The sequence below is a fragment of the Barbatula barbatula genome (assembly GCF_947034865.1).
Source record: "Barbatula barbatula genome assembly, chromosome: 17".
NCBI lineage: Eukaryota > Metazoa > Chordata > Actinopteri > Cypriniformes > Nemacheilidae > Barbatula > Barbatula barbatula.
The window spans coordinates 6703329-6722183 of record NC_136780.1 but is presented as its reverse complement, the minus strand read 5'-3'; the positions used below and the strand labels follow the sequence as shown (position 1 = coordinate 6722183).

At 40.6% G+C, this 18855-nt stretch overlaps 1 protein-coding gene across 3 annotated transcripts in view; it reads left to right on the top strand.

The window, feature by feature from the left end:
• Positions 1–5216: 5216 nt before the first annotated feature.
• Positions 5217–18855, top strand: part of arhgef25a (Rho guanine nucleotide exchange factor (GEF) 25a) — a 51210-nt gene continuing 37571 nt past the window's right edge. Inside the window, exons 1-2 of one of the 3 annotated variants that reach the window (XM_079478581.1) lie at positions 5217–5724; positions 7477–7558. In XM_079478581.1, coding sequence (XP_079334707.1) covers positions 5629–5724; positions 7477–7558 — 178 coding nt within the window. In that variant the 5' untranslated portion in view covers positions 5217–5628. Of the gene's footprint in view, positions 5725–7476; positions 7559–17039; positions 17437–18855 lie in introns of those variants that run through there. The other 2 variants (XR_013787866.1, XM_079478582.1) reach the window with 2 other exon arrangements.

The window sequence follows — 18855 nt, the reverse complement described above, 5'->3', positions numbered from 1 at the left end:
TTGACCCAGAGACTTCTGTCTTCAATTACTCACCCCCGAGTTGTTCCAGATCTGTATAAAGTTCTTTGTTCTGGTGAACACAGAGAAAGATATTTGGAAGAATGCTTGTAACCAAACAGTTCTTGGCCACCATTGACTACCATAGTAGGAAAAATGTCTTTGTAAATGTCTTTGTTCTGTTCAACAAAAAAAGAAGATATTTAGAAAAACTTTGAAAAGCAAACACTTCTGGGGCAATTTTAACAACCAATGTAATTTTTTCTACTATGGTAGTCAGTGGTGGCCAAGAACAGTTTTGTTACAGGCATTCTTCCAAATATATTTTTCTGAATTAATCAGAACAAAGAAAATGATATGATTTGAAACAACTCGAGGTTGTTTAAAGACTGTCCCTTTAAGGTACAGTATATATTCAAGCTGCATATGTACAGTATTTCAAACTGCATGTGTACGTTCACACATACAGTTCTGTTAGATCATTATAATGATGTTCAATTAGCATAATTATAGCATTTAGTCATTAATATGTTCAAAGTCAAATGCACACTGTTGTTGTTGTTGCTGCTGGTCTCATTTAAAACTTGTTCAAAACACCTGAACTCGCAACTCGTTCTTTGTCAGTTCTTGCCATTTCAGCCTTTCTAAGGAGTAACATGATTTGTGTTTGTGGATGTATGTATGCATTTGATCTGGTCTGCAGGAGGGACGGCCCCTGAGCTCTAAGTTTAGTCACAGAAGCAGTGCTAAAGACAGCCATGTGCCGAGGTATTCTTAGACTCTTGGCAGTGTTTCCACAGCCCATCTTTACACTGTTTGGCTCCAGCTCAGAGGGGTTCGGCTGATTGCATTCTGCTCTCCTCTGTCCTGCTCCTTTCACACTCCGTCCGTGAACATACACCATCACATAAGAGGATTTGTCAGGGGAAATTTCAATCCTGGATTTGTGTGCGGTTGTAGCGGAGAGAGACCAGACTAACATTTGTAATTCTATAAACATGTGTCGTGACTCCAGGCCAGGTGAAGAGGGAATGAGCAGTAGACTTAGGAATGTGTATGTCTATTCAGCTTAGAAAAGCACACATACGTTGCAGGCCACCCACGTATGTGTATCATGACACGGTCACCCCACCGTTTATTCTGGAAAGTATTAAGGGGAAAATAAAAATGGATCTTGTGAAAATGGTACAACATTTCGTCCATTTAAATGATCAAAATAACTTATTTTGATTTATCAGGTATTTAAAAAAAACATTTCTGTCACCTAATTAAAAAATATATAATTTTATGTCGGACTAAATGGCCTCGTGGGCAGTGCTCCGACATGTGGCGCGGTTGTTTCGGGCTGACCCCACCCCCTTCTCTCTTCTACTTTGCTTCCTGTCCTCTCTCCCACTAAACTGCATCCATAAAGACAAAAAGTGTCATGGGACAGAAGGATTCAAATGCAGGGGTTTTCCTAAGGCAAAACGTTTATTTACAAAAACATACAAAAGCGGATGACGAGTTTGACCTTGGAAACATGAAAAAACGTGTGGATGTGTTTGAGCATGGTGGGCAGTTTGAGACTGAGGTAGGACGCAGAACGCTGCAAAACGGCAACAGTTAACTGGCGACTTCTTGCGTTTGCAGGTACAAATTAGGGCTCGTCTGGCAATCATCTAAGTGCGGAGGCACCTGAGAACAAATATGTGTGGGGATCGAACAGCGATCTCCACTTCTTGTAAGGGAAATATAGGGGGCTGTGACCTAGGCAGCACTGGAAAGGGTGATAACCCCGTTAACGAGACCTGGAGGGAGTTGTGTGCGTACTCGACCATGGCTAGTCTTTCACTCTACAACAATGGTTCTGCCGACGTGATGCAGCGCAGGACTCTCTCTAAATCTTTGTTGGCCCATTTGAACTGCCCATTGGTCTGCGGAGGACATACTGGCATTCGCCCCAGTAGTCGACAGAACTCTGTCCGCCAGGAGGCTGTGAATCCAGAAGACGTGGTCCAAGACAATGGCAGCTGTCTCCCTCAATTGCTGTAATTTGGGGAGGGGAATAAAATGATCCGCCTTCAAGAACCGTTTTACCAAAGTAAGGACCACGGTATTGCCACGGGACGGGGATAGCCCTGTGACGAAATCCATGGCGATGTGGGACCAGGCTCTTGAAAGGGTAGGCATTTGTCGAAGAAGCCCTGCCACAGGGCGGTTAAAGCTCTTACCTGCCGCATAGACCGGGCAGGCTGAGTTTCCGGCACCATGGACGGCCAGCAGAACCGGTGCCTGACTAGTGAATAGGTACAATCAGCCCCTGGGTGGCAAGCTAGCACGGAGGAGTGTCCCCAATGGAGAACACTGGTTCAGACAGACCCGCTGGGCACTCTGCTGGGACGGTGACATTGTCTAGCGCCATAGCACCCTCTAACCAGTGGCACTACTCGTCTAGCATCAGCTTGATGGCCAGCAACTCCTTATTCCCGTTGTCGTAATTCTGTTCGGAAGGGATAAACCGACGGGAGAAAAAAAGCATGGTTGACCCTGTCCTTAAAGGGTGATCGTTGAGACAAAATAGCCCCCACTCCAGACTCTGATGTATCCTGCTCCACTATGAATTGGCGGGCGGGATCGGGATTGCAGAGGATGGGGCAGACATAAAAAAGCTCTTTAATGTCTCAAACGACTGAGCCTGTTTAGACCAGGCAAAGTCTCTGAGAGTGGAGGTGAGGCTGGTCAGAGTCAGGGCAATCTGGCTAAAACCTCGATTGTACCGCCTATTGAAATTGCCAAACCCCAGGAACTGCTGGACAAATACGAAAGGATCATCGTGCTTAGAATGTCTCTAAGCACGTCGTTGACAAGAGTCTGGAAGACCGCAGAAAGGCATAACGAGATACTTGAAGTGCCTGTGGGAATATTAAAGGTTGGACTTCCATTTGTCTCCTTTCTAATCCTAACAAGGTGGTAAGCGTTGTGTAGGTCTAACTTCGTAAAGATGGTCGCCCTTTGTAGAAGTTCAAAGGCAGAAGACATCAGTGGTAAAGTTTTGCAATTATTCACCTTGATGTCATTCGACCCCCTATAATCGATACAGAGAAGAAACAAACCATTTTTCTTCCACACAAAGGAAAACCCCTCCCCAGCCAGAGAGGAAGAGGGACAAATGATACCAGACAACAGAGAATCACTTATGCACTTCCCCAACGAGTAAAGGCATCCCTTAGGTGGAGAAGTACCTGGTAGTAGTTCGATCGCATGCGATAGATACGGGTCGGGACTTACTGAACCCCAGCCAGCTTAGCTGGCTCCTTCTGCAACAAAGGGGTTGAAATTAGCGATGAAAAGGCAGAAGATGAACACTGGACAACTACATGGTGAACCCAGTCGGTGAGGGGGTTATGCTTGGTAAGCCAGGTGTGTCCCAAAACTACGGGAGGGGAAGGAGAGTGAACGAGGAAGAAGCAGATATCCTCTGTGTGGTTACCAGAGGTGGTTAGCCATATGAGTCAGGTAGCGGAGGTGATGTCAGTGAGAGGGGTTCTACACAGAGTTCTGGCGGAGATAGTCCTTTTCAAGGGTTCAATGAAAATGTTCCACCCTCTAGCCAGTTCAATGTCCAGAAAATCCCTTTGCACTCCGGAGTTGATGAGACCGCGTGTCTCTGTCCTCCCGACTAAACGACGGCCGGGAGGGTGGGACGACCAGTAGATGGAGGAGAGCAGTGGTCACACTTACTGTGCGCGATGCTTCTCCAGAAGAAGGCTGCCTCTTGTGTGGGCAGGTGCTGACAATGTGCCCTGCATCCCAAAAGTACAGGCACAGGCCGTTGGAGACAAATGCGACTCTGGACAGCTCGGTGGAGAAGTAGGAGGGCTGCAACGAGAAAGTGAGGAAACATTGAGACAAAAAGGAGCGGCAAGAGGTGGGCTCACCCGAGTAGGGAGAAGGTGGGTTGAGACAGGGCAACGTGGGCCACCTTGGTAAACAGCGGGGAGCTGTTGGGACAGATTAGCCATGCCCTGGCAAGTTGCCCCAATCTCCTCCTGCTGACGTCCCAGTAGGATGCCCTGTTGAGCAAGGGCTCTGCAGATCTCTAAATCCCCCGCTGAGTCCATTCATGGTGGGTTTTTTTCATGTCTCAGAACAGAAGGACTCAAATGCAGGGGTTCTCCTCAGGCAAAACGTTTATTAACAAAAACATACAAAAGTGAAAAAGGCAAACAAGCACGACTGAACAGAAAGTCTGAATGAAAGTCAGAAACAAAAAACAGGACATATGCTCCCAGCTCCGACATCTGCCGTGAGGGCAGTGGGCAGAGGAGCTGAGCGAGGTGAGGCACTCTCCTTCGAGCCACGCTATCCGAAGCCGAGCGGGCTAGATCGTCGCCTTTGACACATGGACAGAGTGGGAGACGTATAAACACCGAAAGACAGGCGGCATAACATAAAACCAACCCACAAAGAACGAAGGCAGGGAACAGTGTAAAATAGGGGGGAGAAAACAGGTAGCAGATGTGGGAAACGGCCAAAACAAAGTACCACGTGTCGCTGACAGTAGAAGGAAGAGTCGGGGAAGAAAAGAAAAACAATAAGGATAAAAAGTGGCAGACTGTTTTTTGTAAAGTTGGATTATAACAACAAAATAGTAATTGAAAAATGGTCGTAGGAAAGTGCAGCTGACTTTACCGCAGACTGTATCTTCAGCATCCCTTTCATTTTGGTTCAAATTCGGTTTTTTATATATATTTGTTTGGTTTAATTGCTTTATATATATGGCAGTTAAACAGTTGCACACACAGTCTTGTTTAAAATACAGTGTACTTGTCAAGTGTAATTAGATTAATATGTAGAGATTCTTCTTCTCCGCTCCTCAAGCTCTTGTTGTTGAAGCAGGCAGCTTTTATGAATAATCTCTTGACAGCTTCTGTGTTGGTACCCTGAGTGCAGGACAGCTGCCTTATTTGGCTCTTCAACCCCTCACCATGCCACAAGCCATGGGTCATGTCGTTAGAGCAGATGGGGAACAAAAGGCTACATCCAGCAAATGATGATGGAAGTACAATAAGAAACGATGGGTGATGAAATAAGAGTAGGAGGTAGAATTCTTTGAATCAGTGTTGTTGTGCAAGGGAGACACAGTAGAAGAACTGATGTTGAGGGTGGAGAGGAGTTGGCTGGAGGGGTGGTAAATGCACACAGCCAATGACAAGCCAGACTGAAGATAAATGTTCAGTTCATGTTGCTTAAAAGTCCAGAAAGTAGTACTGTTTGAAAATCTGGAAACATAACACAAAGAAAAGCGAGACAAGCGGAGTATTTTTTGTTTACTGTGGAAAACCCTATCACGGGAACTCTGTCGCTGTTTTAGAGGGAGGGGGAGAGAGGCCTGGCTGACCCACAGCAAGACTCCACCTGTGTTCAATACAGAAGCTAGAGAAGACGCTTCGGACAGCAGCACCCCTTTCTACAATCCACTTTAAACAAGACGAAACCAGACGATCCTGCTCAAATAAATGATTTAGAGAGTGTTTTAGAGGATCAAATTGGAACTATACTGCATCTCTTGCACAACAAACCGTAAGAAGGAGCGATTTTGAAAGAGGGAGAAATAAAGCCAAAGTGATTGACAGAGACTACAGCAATATGAAGCCTCTTCCGAAGAACCAGGGACGGACTGATCAGATTTTGGGTGCTATGGCAGATATGCTGACTTCTCTGGCGATACCGAATCAGCAGTGGGTGAGTAACTAAACAGATTTCCTCCATGACTTATTTGGCCTTTCACCTCTGTAACTCAACACACACACACATACACATACATACATGAACTACACACCACTATTGGGAAATAATGCAAATCGCTATCTGTCATAGTTTTCTTTTGACTTTTTTGGTTTTTATACACAGCCTTGACTAACTGTAAGTTTTATGGTGGGCTGCCTTTCCTCTGAGATTTTTCAAAACAGATTCAGATTACCTCCAAATGATGGAATCCAGCTGCTTTTGCTTGTTTGTGTTTGTTTGCTCAAACGTTATCCACACTGTTAGATGTTTTAAACTCGTAACCATGGTCATAATTATAGTAATGGAGCGCAAAGAGTGTTGCTGTTATGTTACATATGTGCATCTAAAAAACGAACAGTAACTATTTTGTTTTGGTTCATATCGCATTAGAAGTGGAAGGGTGAGGTTACAAACATTCATTTGATCTGACTGGGATGAAGTCAGAAGAATAATGTATCCCAGAAATCAGTATGATTCATTTCTTACATAATACACATTCCTGTTAGAATATTTTGTCAAAATGTTCCAGAGACTATAGTGGTGGAGGGTGGGGGTTATGTATGCGGGTAGAGATGACAGATCATTAATTAAACAAGTCCGCGTGTCCATGTGTGCCAATGATAATACGACCCCTAAGGTAAACACCCATGTTCAAAATCATGTCATAACAATGACATAAAATCTTATGTTTTTTTAAGAAGACAAGTAGTCCCTCGAAAATAACGAAAAGATAAAAACAATGATGTCAAGCAGATGATAGTAGATACATGTTTCAGGGGAAAAGTAAACAAGAATTCAGTGACAAAAGAAGAATCGCACTCATGGGTGTTTTGGAAGAATTTAGAGTACTTGCATACACGAAAAAGCTGAAGGGCAGAACATCCACCCATTAACAAACACACGCATGCTGTCTTCTCAAAACAGACAGTTCGCACTATCATGATCTGAAGTCTTTGACACTTTGTCCTCAATCGCAACAGATCGTCTGTAAGATTGTTTGTAATTCACACTCTTAACCACGTAATAGAAAAGAACAAATGGAGTAATTCAAATGTTCATCATTTGAATTATTGCTTTCTGTGATGTACAGTATAAATGACAGTTCAAGAAGTGCAACAATGCAGAGGATTTAAAATACCACTCGTTTTCATTTCCATGGCCTTTGCCAAAATAAAGTCTGAGGAGGAAAACATTTGTGTGAGGAATGTTAAGATTGGATGGTATCGAAACATCTGCTAGGAACATAAATGTGACATAAATACAAATGCAGCAATTATCAGGATATTTTGATTTATTAACCAAAAAATTGGTTTCATTGATATTTAGCAGATGCGATAGTGAAGCTTTGATTTTTAGAAATATGTTTTTTATAATTTTGTTAAATATTTGTTGTGATTAAACTGTTTAAATACAAAGAAACTTATGCCCAACTCTCCTCTGAAAAATATTTTCCTTGATACATAGTGTGGATGAGTAGGGCATGATCCTTGATGAAAATGGAACTTTCTCATAAGAGACGGAGCTTATAACCCCTGTGACATGTTTTGTTGTTAAATACTGATGGCACGCCCAATTATGATAAACAGTTACTTGATAGGGAAACATTACAGATGAACATACATTGTATGGTCCTATGACATTCACAGAAAGTTTCACGTTTTATTTTCTAAAAGAGCAGAACTGATCGATTATCATTTGTGACTGTAGATTTCAAAACAACCCTCATGGGACACAGAGGATCTGAACTGGGAAGATCCATCGAGGAAAAGAGGACACCGAAACCGAGCAAGTAAGGAAGGTCTCACGCCCATATTTGGTAAAATGTTGCTTGACTTAAGTTGTAGCAAGTTATACATATAAACAGCAAATATCGCTAGAGATTCACTGTAACTGTATTAAGAGAAAAATCGACTTAAGTAGCGTATAAAAAAAAGTGGAAGTTTAAAATGGAATTGGCACAGTCTTGTGTTGTAGTATGTGCCAATGTTGATGCTGAACCTGTTTCTGTTTAAACCAGCAATCATTTATATTTTAACTACACATTTCCTCTGCCATATGAGCGATCTGCAGTTGTTTTGATTTGTGGAATATTCTTATTGACTGATTGATATCCTTATGATCGTCCGAATCTTATGAAAACGGCGTCTTCGAGCTGTGCTACCAACAAACATACTGGGCCACAGTGTTTAGGGTTTGGCAAATATTTACAAGTGCAGTTAACACTATCAGCATGTTTTGGGTTCTTAAATGAAATTATAATGCTTTCAGCATGGGTAGTCAAAAAAGATGTAAAGCCAGTCATGTTTGAGATAATAACCCTTTCAAACTCAGATTTTTCAGATGTTTATTTATATATCATTCTTTATACAAGTGAAAATGTTGAATATTTTGTGTATTTTTTTCCCTCTTGGGGGAACATTCAAGATTTTGGTTAAGTTAGTTTTAATTTTGGCTCCAAAACCTGATATTTCAAGTAATGCGTAGTCATGACTACTTCATTGTGCAAATGAAGACAAATTTTATGTTTACATTGTGCCAGATTGTAGTTAATATTTTATATTTGAATTATAATGTTTTAATATATTTATAATATTATCAAAACATTTCAAATAAAATATTCATTCAAGTATACATTTTGTAACAAATGATTTCCTATTATAAATGAATAATTCTCGTCTAATGCTAAAGATGTGTTTTGATCGTGAGTGAATTTCTGGTTATTGAAGATAAGTGCAGGTAACAAAACGCTTATCTGATTGGCTTTGTGAAAATTGTTAATGAACCACACCCTTTAATAGTCCTGCATGACCTGATAATCAGACCCGCTTAATCAGACTGTATAGAGGAAGTGTGCTCTGCTAATGTTCCATGGAGAGAACTATGGAAAAGCGTCTCTGAGCTGTTTCCAGATGGGAGACACTTGCCTGCCTTTACCCAATGTCAGGAACATTTTCTATTTGTTGCAGCTATGGTTATTTTATCTATGGAGGTTTGTCTGCATTTAAATTTTCCAAAAGTACCTCAGAACAAACAGAGCTTGGTGGTGGCATTGGGTACTAAACACTGAGGTATGAGTTTGGGACCAGATCATTAACTATTCAGAACTTGATGAGAAAGCAGAAAGCCCTAAGATGTTTATTGTAGATGAGGCTGTATAGATAAATTGTACTGTTAAAACTGTAACCTCTAAATGTTAGTTCAAGAAGACATACAGAGAGTAAATGCCATCGGCTAATATGGACAGTGTTTATTTTTTGTGTTAAGTGTTCATACCGTTTTTTCTTGCCAAAATATGCACTAAAATAAATTTTAGTTCTCAGAACCTCCTTAGCCATTTTGCAAGATGCATGTTTTTTCAAGTAATGCAGTTTTAGTTCCCGGTCAGTGTGATTTAGAAGGGGTCAAAGTTGTCTGTCTGTAAAGAGGCCCTTTCTAGCATTACTGCTGAGGATCTAGAGGTACCCATCTGTTAAAGATTAGAAACAAGATGCCTTATAGTGGCTTCAGTGGGATCACGGGACAGTGCCAGCATTCACCAAATCACATGCACATGGTACAGATCGCTGAGAGATATAAACACAATCGCTCTCTCTTTTTCTTTTACTCGTTCTCCCTATTCCACGTTCTACAGGGCCCGTGTCCATCTGTCGAGTCCTAACGTTTTCCTCTGAGGCTCCCATGTCTTCCTCGAATCCTTTCTTTTCTCAGAGCAAGCTCCATTGCCCCCGCTATATTTTTCAGACAGCCTTTCATCTTTTAGCTGCTTCGTAAGAAGGTTGGCTGAAGATTACTCTTCGTACACTCAAGACTACACGTTTGCCCTTCATTTGCTGACTTGTCTGGTTAAATGCTTAGAAACACAAAACTTAAATGATTTAGCAGCTTCCTGTTGCTAAGCACAGGTTTGTGTGTGCCTTTTAAATACCATTTAAAACAATTTCCATTCAAGCCTTATTTGACTTATGTAATAACTGCCCGGAGGCGCTTGCAAACAGTGGCCACGTCTTCCCTAAACGGACTTTGGCATAGTTTACCTCCAAAATTGTTATTGTATCCTTTTTTACACGCCCTCTTTTGATTTCAAACTTGTTTGGTTTTCTTTCTTCTGCACAACACAAAAGAAGATATTTTGAAGAATGTAGGTAAACTGTGGGTCCCCATTGACCTACGTTGGTTTAGTGTCCAAGTCACTAACGGTTTTTGGTTACCAACATTTTTCCAAATATCTTCTTTTGTGTTTTGCAGAACACAGGTTTAAAACAACAGGAGGGTGAGTAAATGATGACAGAACTTTCATTTTGAAGGTGAACTATATCAAAATCCATTTAGGGGTGTCGTGCCACTCGGCGGCCATGTTTGCAACGTGCCTCCGGGCAGTTAGGGCAGTTATTACGTAAATCAAACAAAATGCGAATGGGAATACTGATATTTCTACCATACAATCCCAGTTAAACAACATATTTACAAACAACATTTAAAAATGACGTTTGTTTTCTATGAGCAAATTGCGCTCAAAACATAATTTTTATGTTGCTGTAGATACTACGCATTCGCAAAGCTTTGCTAGGGCAGCCATATTGAGCGTTGACAGTGATGCATCTTGTTAACAACATTTTTATAATCTTTGATCATTCCTTTAACGTGCCCCAAGATGCATTTGCTGCAACAGTAAAAATATTAGCCACCTGATGCATAAATTATACATTTTAAAAGGAAATAACCTCGAACACTTTGGGTATAAATGCTAAAAAAACATAAAATCCCCAAAACATATTTGTGGTTGCATTAAATGGGATTTAAAATGTACATTTGGTGGAACCTGTGTGTGCAATGCTGACTAATCTTAAAACACCGTACAATTCTGTGTCTTTTATTTTGTTCATAATTATTTTATTCAGAGTGCTCATTCATTATTTAGACAAAGTAAAGCTTTTATCCGCTGTTGTGCGTTGCTCTGTGATGTGTCATTTTCAACCAGTTAAGAATAATTATGCATCAAAACTGTAGAAGATGCTGTGCAAACAAAGCGTTTTTTTGGCAGCATATTTGACACAAAACATTTTGTTTTACACTGGCCAGATTCCTCTATATATGGCTTGCTCTGCAGAGAATGCTCATCCATTCATAAGTTGGCCTATTCTGAAGGCCTTCTTTGCACATATTCTTTGGACAAAAAATAACCCCAGTGCTGGGGTAATGTTGAGTCGGATGTCCCGGGGGACCCATAGGCAAAGCAAGTCTTGACCTTAAAAGGGGCTTTGTAACCACAGCTTTCTAGCTGTGGTGCCACACTGGTGGAAAATTGGTGCTGGATGCCTCTGGCTTTCCCAGCCCGTGTATGTGTGGGCTTTTTCACATCTGTATATTTCATTGCGGAATATTTATACTTCAATGCACATCAAGCCTCGAAAAGTACATAAACCTTGACAATTATTGCTACAATGTTATCCGTTATCCACCAGAGTCTGAAATGAAACTCCGGGGTTCAAACTTTGCATGTCAATGTGAAAAAAGAGAAGGAACAGATGTCAATAGAAAGAATATACTGTATGTAATGTGAATTACTCTAAATAAGCTCAGAGCATAAACTAATGTGATACGATAGTTTACCACCCCCCTCAAAATGTTCATCTATACATGTTTAAAACCACTATGAGATGATGAGAATCTTTGTTTTTGTGTGTACTGTTCCTTTAAGACTTGATAATAAACCACCTTTGTTATGGAGAGCAGACAGAATACTTGTGTTAATTCTCCAGACATGTTGATAAACTACTGGTCTCTGTGCTGGAGTTCAGGGCTGGGAGCCAAACGTTCACACCCTGCAACCATCAGCCATCTTCTCCATCAACTTCTAGAACAGAATTAACCTGTGTCAAACACACCATAAAGTTGTAGTGCTGTTTGTGTATTCCACCGTGTGTGTTTATCAATTGGATGTAAATAATTGTTAACAGTTGGGTGAGATGCAGCATGTTGTTGATAGATCAGTGGTTAAGTTGGAGCATGGAAAGTGGACAGGTCATGTTTTGTGTGTGGTGAATGTAGGTCTGTTTTGTTTTGCTCCTTGCTGCTAACTGTTGCCTGTTGGTCATTTATCAGAGCAGAGTTCTCTACACATTCTTCCAAATGCCATAGCCAAGTCCACATGATGAACAGCGCTCCAGGGAGGGTAGGCTTTGATCCGAGCCGCTGAGAGACGGGGAGTTATTCTTTTTGGCGGTGGGGTTGAGAATAACATTGTTGCACATTAATGCTGGGGTCTGTGTTTGCAGCTATGAAGATATTCTTTCTTATCACTTAAACTGATGTTATAAACCACTTCTTTACTGTATGTATTACAGTAACACTAGGAGTTGGAATTAACAGTTTTGGCAGTATAAATCAGCACTCAATCTTCTCTTTTATCTACTCTGGACTTTGGTGCTTTGCACAGTTAAATTTAAGCATCCTTGGATTTTGCATAAATAAAAATAATGAAGTGTTATGTGATGTTTGCTGAACAGACACCTGGGAAGAGATAAAGAATTGAGAGGAAATACGTATGAAGCTCCAGACATCAGAATAATATGCAAGGAGAGGCTTTAAAAGGAAATTTGACTTCGGAGTGTGTATATATTGTAATTGGAAACAGATTGTCTTACATAAACTCTGCATTATTTGTGGTTGTCTGATAGCAGTGTGTGTCAAGAAGTTGCTAAGACTAATTGTGTTCATGTATAAACCTATTTTTTTAATATCTCAACAGTTATCCTTATAAATCTTAAAGAGCCTCATAAGGGTGTTTTTGTGACTTATAGGATCTCAGGGAGTATTTAGGCTTACGTGAAGTATGCAGAGAGTAGGAGTTCTGGACAGAGGGATTGTGGTAGGTACCGTTTGGTACATTTCCCATCATCCTGCAGGTGTGTTTTGTGTTTCTATGTGTCAGTCAGAAACAAATCTGAAGTATTTTCAGACTAACTCTCAATTTATGAGTTGGCATTTGAATTGCTATTTGCTATAGGATGTTGAATTAAAATCACAGTGAAACCAGTCAACAATTTCATGACTTCACATTTTTTTTAAATAGGGTGAAAACTAAATTAAAACGCAAAAATATAAACATAGGGAAAAAGGCAGGGTAGGTGTTATGTTCACACAAATGTGTGTGTGTTTTCATAAGTATAAATGTGTGAAGGTCCAAGCTAATCTCTCAGTTCAGAGCAAACAAAGTGCAGAGCACACAACACCATGACTGCAGTCAGCCGGCCCGCTGCCCACTCTTTCTCTCTCTGTTATCCTACTGCTGTGTAGTCATGCAGCATTAATTGGAGCTCCTGCTTTTAGTAAGAGGAAGAGAAAGATGAAAGTATGAGAAATTGAGAGGACTAAACATCCTAATAAAATCAGAGTGTGGCGTTGATTCGGCGGGTGGAAGCAATTGCTCATGATTATTTAGATGTGCTGGTGAGGGAGACAAAGGGATGGAAAAATATTTACAGTGAATACATGAGCTTTTTCTCCGTGCCCTCACCATACCTGTAAACAATTCTGCGTGATTTGTGAATATGCCTTATATTACCTTAAATGTACAAGTTTTCTTACAGGACAATAGTTATTAGTTGCATGATTAGATTTTTTATACTTCCTGGTGGTAAAAACAGTAGCTTGCAGATCTTAAACCTGCTTACTGTGAGTATTGTCATGTGCGAGTATTTATAATTTACAGTTTTCATGTGTATTTAGCATGCCACAAACAATGTTACAATAAACCTATCCCTCATTTTGACAGCTGTGAAGGTTTATAAGAAACACAGGAACATGTAAACAATCAATGACCATACACTGCAATGTAGTGAGTACATTTAGCCAATGTGCTTTTGTGTTTACTAAGGATATGAGAAAAAACAGGATGCAGTGAAGTTTGAACCAGACCACATTTGTCAGGTCACAGACAATAAGTTCTGCTGGGGTCACATCTGGTTAGGTCACGTTAGGTCACAACAACAAACAAGAAAAGCACATTGTGACCAAAATACCAAACAAATATCAGTGATACTGATCAAATAAATCTAGGTATCTCTTTAACATTCTTGGTAAAATAGCACAGTTCAGAATTGGATCTGTATGCATGGATGAAACATGGTTTATGAAAACAATCCAGCATCATGTTTGTTCTCATTGTAAAGAAGATGTGTGTCAGGGCAGCCTGCATATGTGATGATATAAAGTATGATTGTGGGTAAGATGTGTTTAATGTGTTTGAATATATGTTGTGGGGCAACAGTTATAATTGAAGGCAAGAGGGAGAAAAACAAGATAAGGCACATGAGAGTTAAGGTATGGGTGTTAATGCATACTTAACTAAACATTTCCTCTTGGTTCTTTTGCTATGGAATCCTTAAATGTCTCTGCAAACAGATGCCACATATTTTTTTATATTTACCCATATCACAAGTTGTAAAATATTTGTTCAGCACAGAAACAGGTGTTTCTACAATTGTAATGGTTGTAATGTTTTAGATATTATACTGTATATATTATTATTTTGGGTCTTTTTTTAACAAAATAACACATAGCAACGTTCACTTTCATGGTTGTATTGGTTTAAAAAAATAATAATGCTGCACGTCCACTAGACCCACAACATTGGCTGAATAAAAAAAACATGAACACTATTCAAAAGTTAAATACGTTTTGACTCCTGTAAGAGTTATCTTTTATAAAATTCAAAGTATATCTGCAGCATTTATTTAACGGTGCACATTTTCGCTGTCTTAGAAACAGCTTGTGCTTGGCCCTTGAGTTTCACAGAAAATCAGAAAAGAAGATTCTTGAGGACCAAATATCTACCCAGATGCACAGCGTAGACTCCCCCTCCTGACAGAAAATGTTAATGCACCCTGTACATGCATCTTTGAAGCTGTGTGTTATTTCACAATAGAGAACTTGATTATTATGTAACAGTCTTCTTTAAAAGTACATACACTGCAAAACATGTGCTAAATTAATTATTCCTCTCCGAGTCTGTTCTCAGGATGTTAGTTTTGAGGGAGGTATTTGCCACCGAAAATATTTGCTTGCTTGCACCTCAACTGGAAAAGCAAATTCAAAGAGTTCAGACCAACTTAACCAACTCTGCCCTCCTGTCATGGATAATTTCCTCTTGTATTGCACTGAGCCAAGAGCACTGGTGAGAGGCAGACTGAGGCAAAGAGAAGCAGGGACACAAGGAGTCTAAAACAGAGAAAATTGGATTGCGATCATATACAAAAAATGACTGTGAGAGATACTGGCCTTGTTGTTCCCTCTCACAGTCGTAAACATTAGGTGCATTAACAGATGAGAAATACAAACAGCACATCATGCATGTTTGTTCTATCCTTTGATTTCATTTAGTTTGATTTCATTTGTTTTCCTTTTTATCCAAATTAAAATACTGTTTGTTCTGTCTGTGTGGTTGGATTATACCGATTATAAGAGAGGAACATGCAGCTCCCAAGTAAAATCCTCTGCCGTTTTTGTCAAGGCAGACAGTAGGCTGGCTGAGGTGGCGTTTACACTAAGATATGCGGAGGAACACAAGAGGTCACGCGGTTTCAATGAGATTTGGCCATTTGGGAGGACATGAGTGAGACAGACCACTACCGAAGGGACAAAGTTGAGCTTGAATGCAAGTTATGCAGCTACCAGTCTGCAGATAGCGAATGTCAAAATGTAGCGAATAGTCAAAAATGAAACATTAATTTTTATTATACAGATATATTCGTTATATATCCGAATGTTTTTAAACATTTAGTCATGCCTGAATAAGTATGAATAAGCTAAACTTTTCATCAGGTCAGCACGCAATGGTACAGCGATTTTAATTCTTATTGCTGTCTGTGAGCACTCCTTTAGATAGTTGTCTACCCTGCCTCTGTTCTGTAATGCCGTACCATTTAGATTCATACATCACACAGAATTTTAGACATTTGCAGGTGTGTGAAATGACTCAGAATTCAGCAGACGTTATCTAATACACTCTTAAAAAGCTGATACAAACAGTTCATCACACTAATACCACAGTTGAACATTTTTCACTTCACCAAACAACTATTTCCTCAAAGGCTCTTTGAGTTTCTTTTTTTATAATCTTAAGAACCTTCTGTGGTACTTTGTGGAACCATTCAGTCAGAAATTATTCCTCTATAGCATTGTGAGCCGCCTTAATTTTAAGAGTGTATAAGTTTTTAAGTTGTTTAAGTTGTTTTTTAGCATGCGCCTCGGTTCTGACATGTTGTGTCTTTTTTCAGTAGGGAAATAACCCTTTTATAGTCAATTCGGTACTCTTATTAACTGTATTCATTACAAGGAGCCTCTCTGCTTTTCTGCAATAGACACTGGTTAATTGGGCTCCAGAGAAAGACATATCCCACAAACACACATAAACCAAGCACAATCTCCAGGCTGGACTTAATTTCCTGCTACTCTTCAACAGCATCCCACATTATAAAATACAAGCACACACACATGTATGCTCAGCTGTATTTTGCTAAACTTGTCCCTAAATATACATACAATTTTTTTACTAATGTGTCCCTGTAGTATACCTTATGGTCGAGTCTCCATTACATTCCCTGTCAACATGTGTCATATATCAAGATGTACAATCAGAGTTGACCAGCATTTAAATATAAGCTCACACCATTCGGCCTCCAGCGTTGACCGTACAATATGAACACACCATCAGACATGTGTGATCAAAACCTGTAAACATTGTAAGATGATATCCGTATTCACCACACCCTACTGCGTCTGTGTATCTTCCCAGATCTGCAACTTTCCGAAGTCATCAAAGGGCAGCCACCGGTATCTTGTTGCCCTCGTGCCCTGTAAACTCTGTTTACTGTAAACACAACCCTCCCATATTTTCTGTTACTGCCCCTCTGCTTGAAATTGGCCGATGAGAGACTGTTTTAGTCCGGCACTCCTGATATAATTACCAGATGCAATTACGTGTCATTAGACTCATGGGAAGATTTTCTTCCACTTTGTTTATCTTAAATCTGGATCAGCCGGACCCACAATGTGTTGTTAAGGAGTTAAACGGAGCAAGACAACTTGAATCGAATGAAGAAAGAGAGAGAGAGAGAGAGAATTATGAAAAGATCATAGCTTTAGGGGAGCAGAAGATGAAGAGAGAAAAGGGGGAGTGGGAACTGTATCCTGGAATAGCCGGCAAGTCGAGCTGCTAACTCCACCCTCCACACCCCCTCCCCTCTCTCTCTCTCTCTGGCAGTCTTACAGTCTGTCATTTAAGCAGAGCAGGAGAGAGGAAAAACAGGGGAGACTGAGCTGTGCTATTGACTGCCGCTATTCTCCCCTTGTGGAGTGACAACCAGAGGCTGGATATCTGGACAGTATATGATTCCATTTAGGAGTAGAGGACTTTTCGATTTCTTTCCGGGATTTGTTTGTGCTTCTCTTCGCACCTCTTTGGAATTACAGCTACGGGGATATCCCTGGTGCGAGTGTGTGCACGAGTGAATCAGTGTGTGATGTGCCATGCCCACGTCTGCTAATCTTGTGGTCAGCGACTGGGGTTTACCATGAAGGGGAGTCATCACCATCGGGGCTGCGCCTGCCACCACTTGTTCCGGAAAGTCCTGGCAAAGTGCGGCTGCTGTTATGCCCGGGTCAGAGGTCAGTGACTGCGCATGATGTGTCTGTAGAGGCGAGCCTGAAATTGTTCTTTTATTGGTGTAGTGAGCTGTATTTTTTTAAAGAGCTTGAAAAGTGAAATTAGGTTTGGTCGAGAAGCGCTGAACATATGAGCTATATGTTGATTTCTCTCCAGTGTTATTTCTGTTTTTTCAGTCCTCCCCACCAGTGTTCTGTTTTTGTTTCTCCATTCCCCTGTTCCAAATCTACTGACAGATGCTCACCCACCTTCTTCTTTATCGCTCCTTTAAAAGGCGCACACTGTTGATTACCAGAGCTGTGTGCTTGCATGCATTTCATTGCATTACATGCTTGTATGTTTGTGTATGTGTGTGGGGGGTGTTAAAGGGGGTTGCCACTTCTCGTCTTGCACTCAGCTGGAGCAACAGATGTCTGCCACCTCTCCTGGTTACGGCTTTCCTTGCAAACACTTTTTTTCCTCTCTCTCAAACTCTCATGCGATTATCGAGAGGCAAAGCGTCAGCATGTGTGTACTAGTGGGAGTGTGTGCACACGTGTCATTATATGAACGTGTGTTTCTATGTATGTTTATGTGTGAACGTGTTCAAGGGGGGTCTGGGTGGTCTATGTATGTGCAGCAAGTGGGTGGATAAAAACACAAAAACATTCCTTCTCCGTTCCTCGGCTTGTCACATCCTTTTTGGTCTGTGTTTGTTTTCAGATGGTCTTGGTGGTCAGTATTGTTAAGGTGTGGCACATACTGATTTATGATTGGCAAATTATTCTTGCTTTATTCAGTATGTTTTGCTGTTTTGAGACAAAACTTATTGACTTTTTTAAATGCCCTTTTAAAACAAAAATATGTAGTTTCTGTGCTGAAAAGAATTGCTAAATTTTGAAAAATTAAGCTTTCTTTTATCATTGTTTGTGCTACAAAGCCACCTCTGCGGGGCTCCAGCATAGTCAAGATGCCTCCAGTTTAATCTCCAGTGCTTATGTAATGGATATTCTTTCTCTGAGCCAGAATGTGCTCTTACTAACTTCACTTGGGATCATCTAAGTTAGCCGCAGGCATCATTCTTTATTCTCGAGATACCACACACAAGCCATGTAAGGGCTGCAAACATTCCAAACTCTAACCGTTCTTGCAACTTACCATCCATTTCCTTACTGTTTTGAATTGATGCATTGCGGTTACATAATGGCCTTCTAAATGCTTATCTTCCCTAAGGAGGAACGCTGGAATGGCGCTTTTAACCGCGTCGTACAAGCAGCACACATTAGGTGTCAAGGCAGATCTATAGTTCCAGTGGACATGTGTCTGCTAACTCATCCCTTTAAAAGAATACAAAAAACCTTTAAAGCAGAAAATGGCTTTACGGTTGCTTGTGATGCTACCATGTGGCTAACAGTTTTCAAATATAAGCGAATATAATTTTA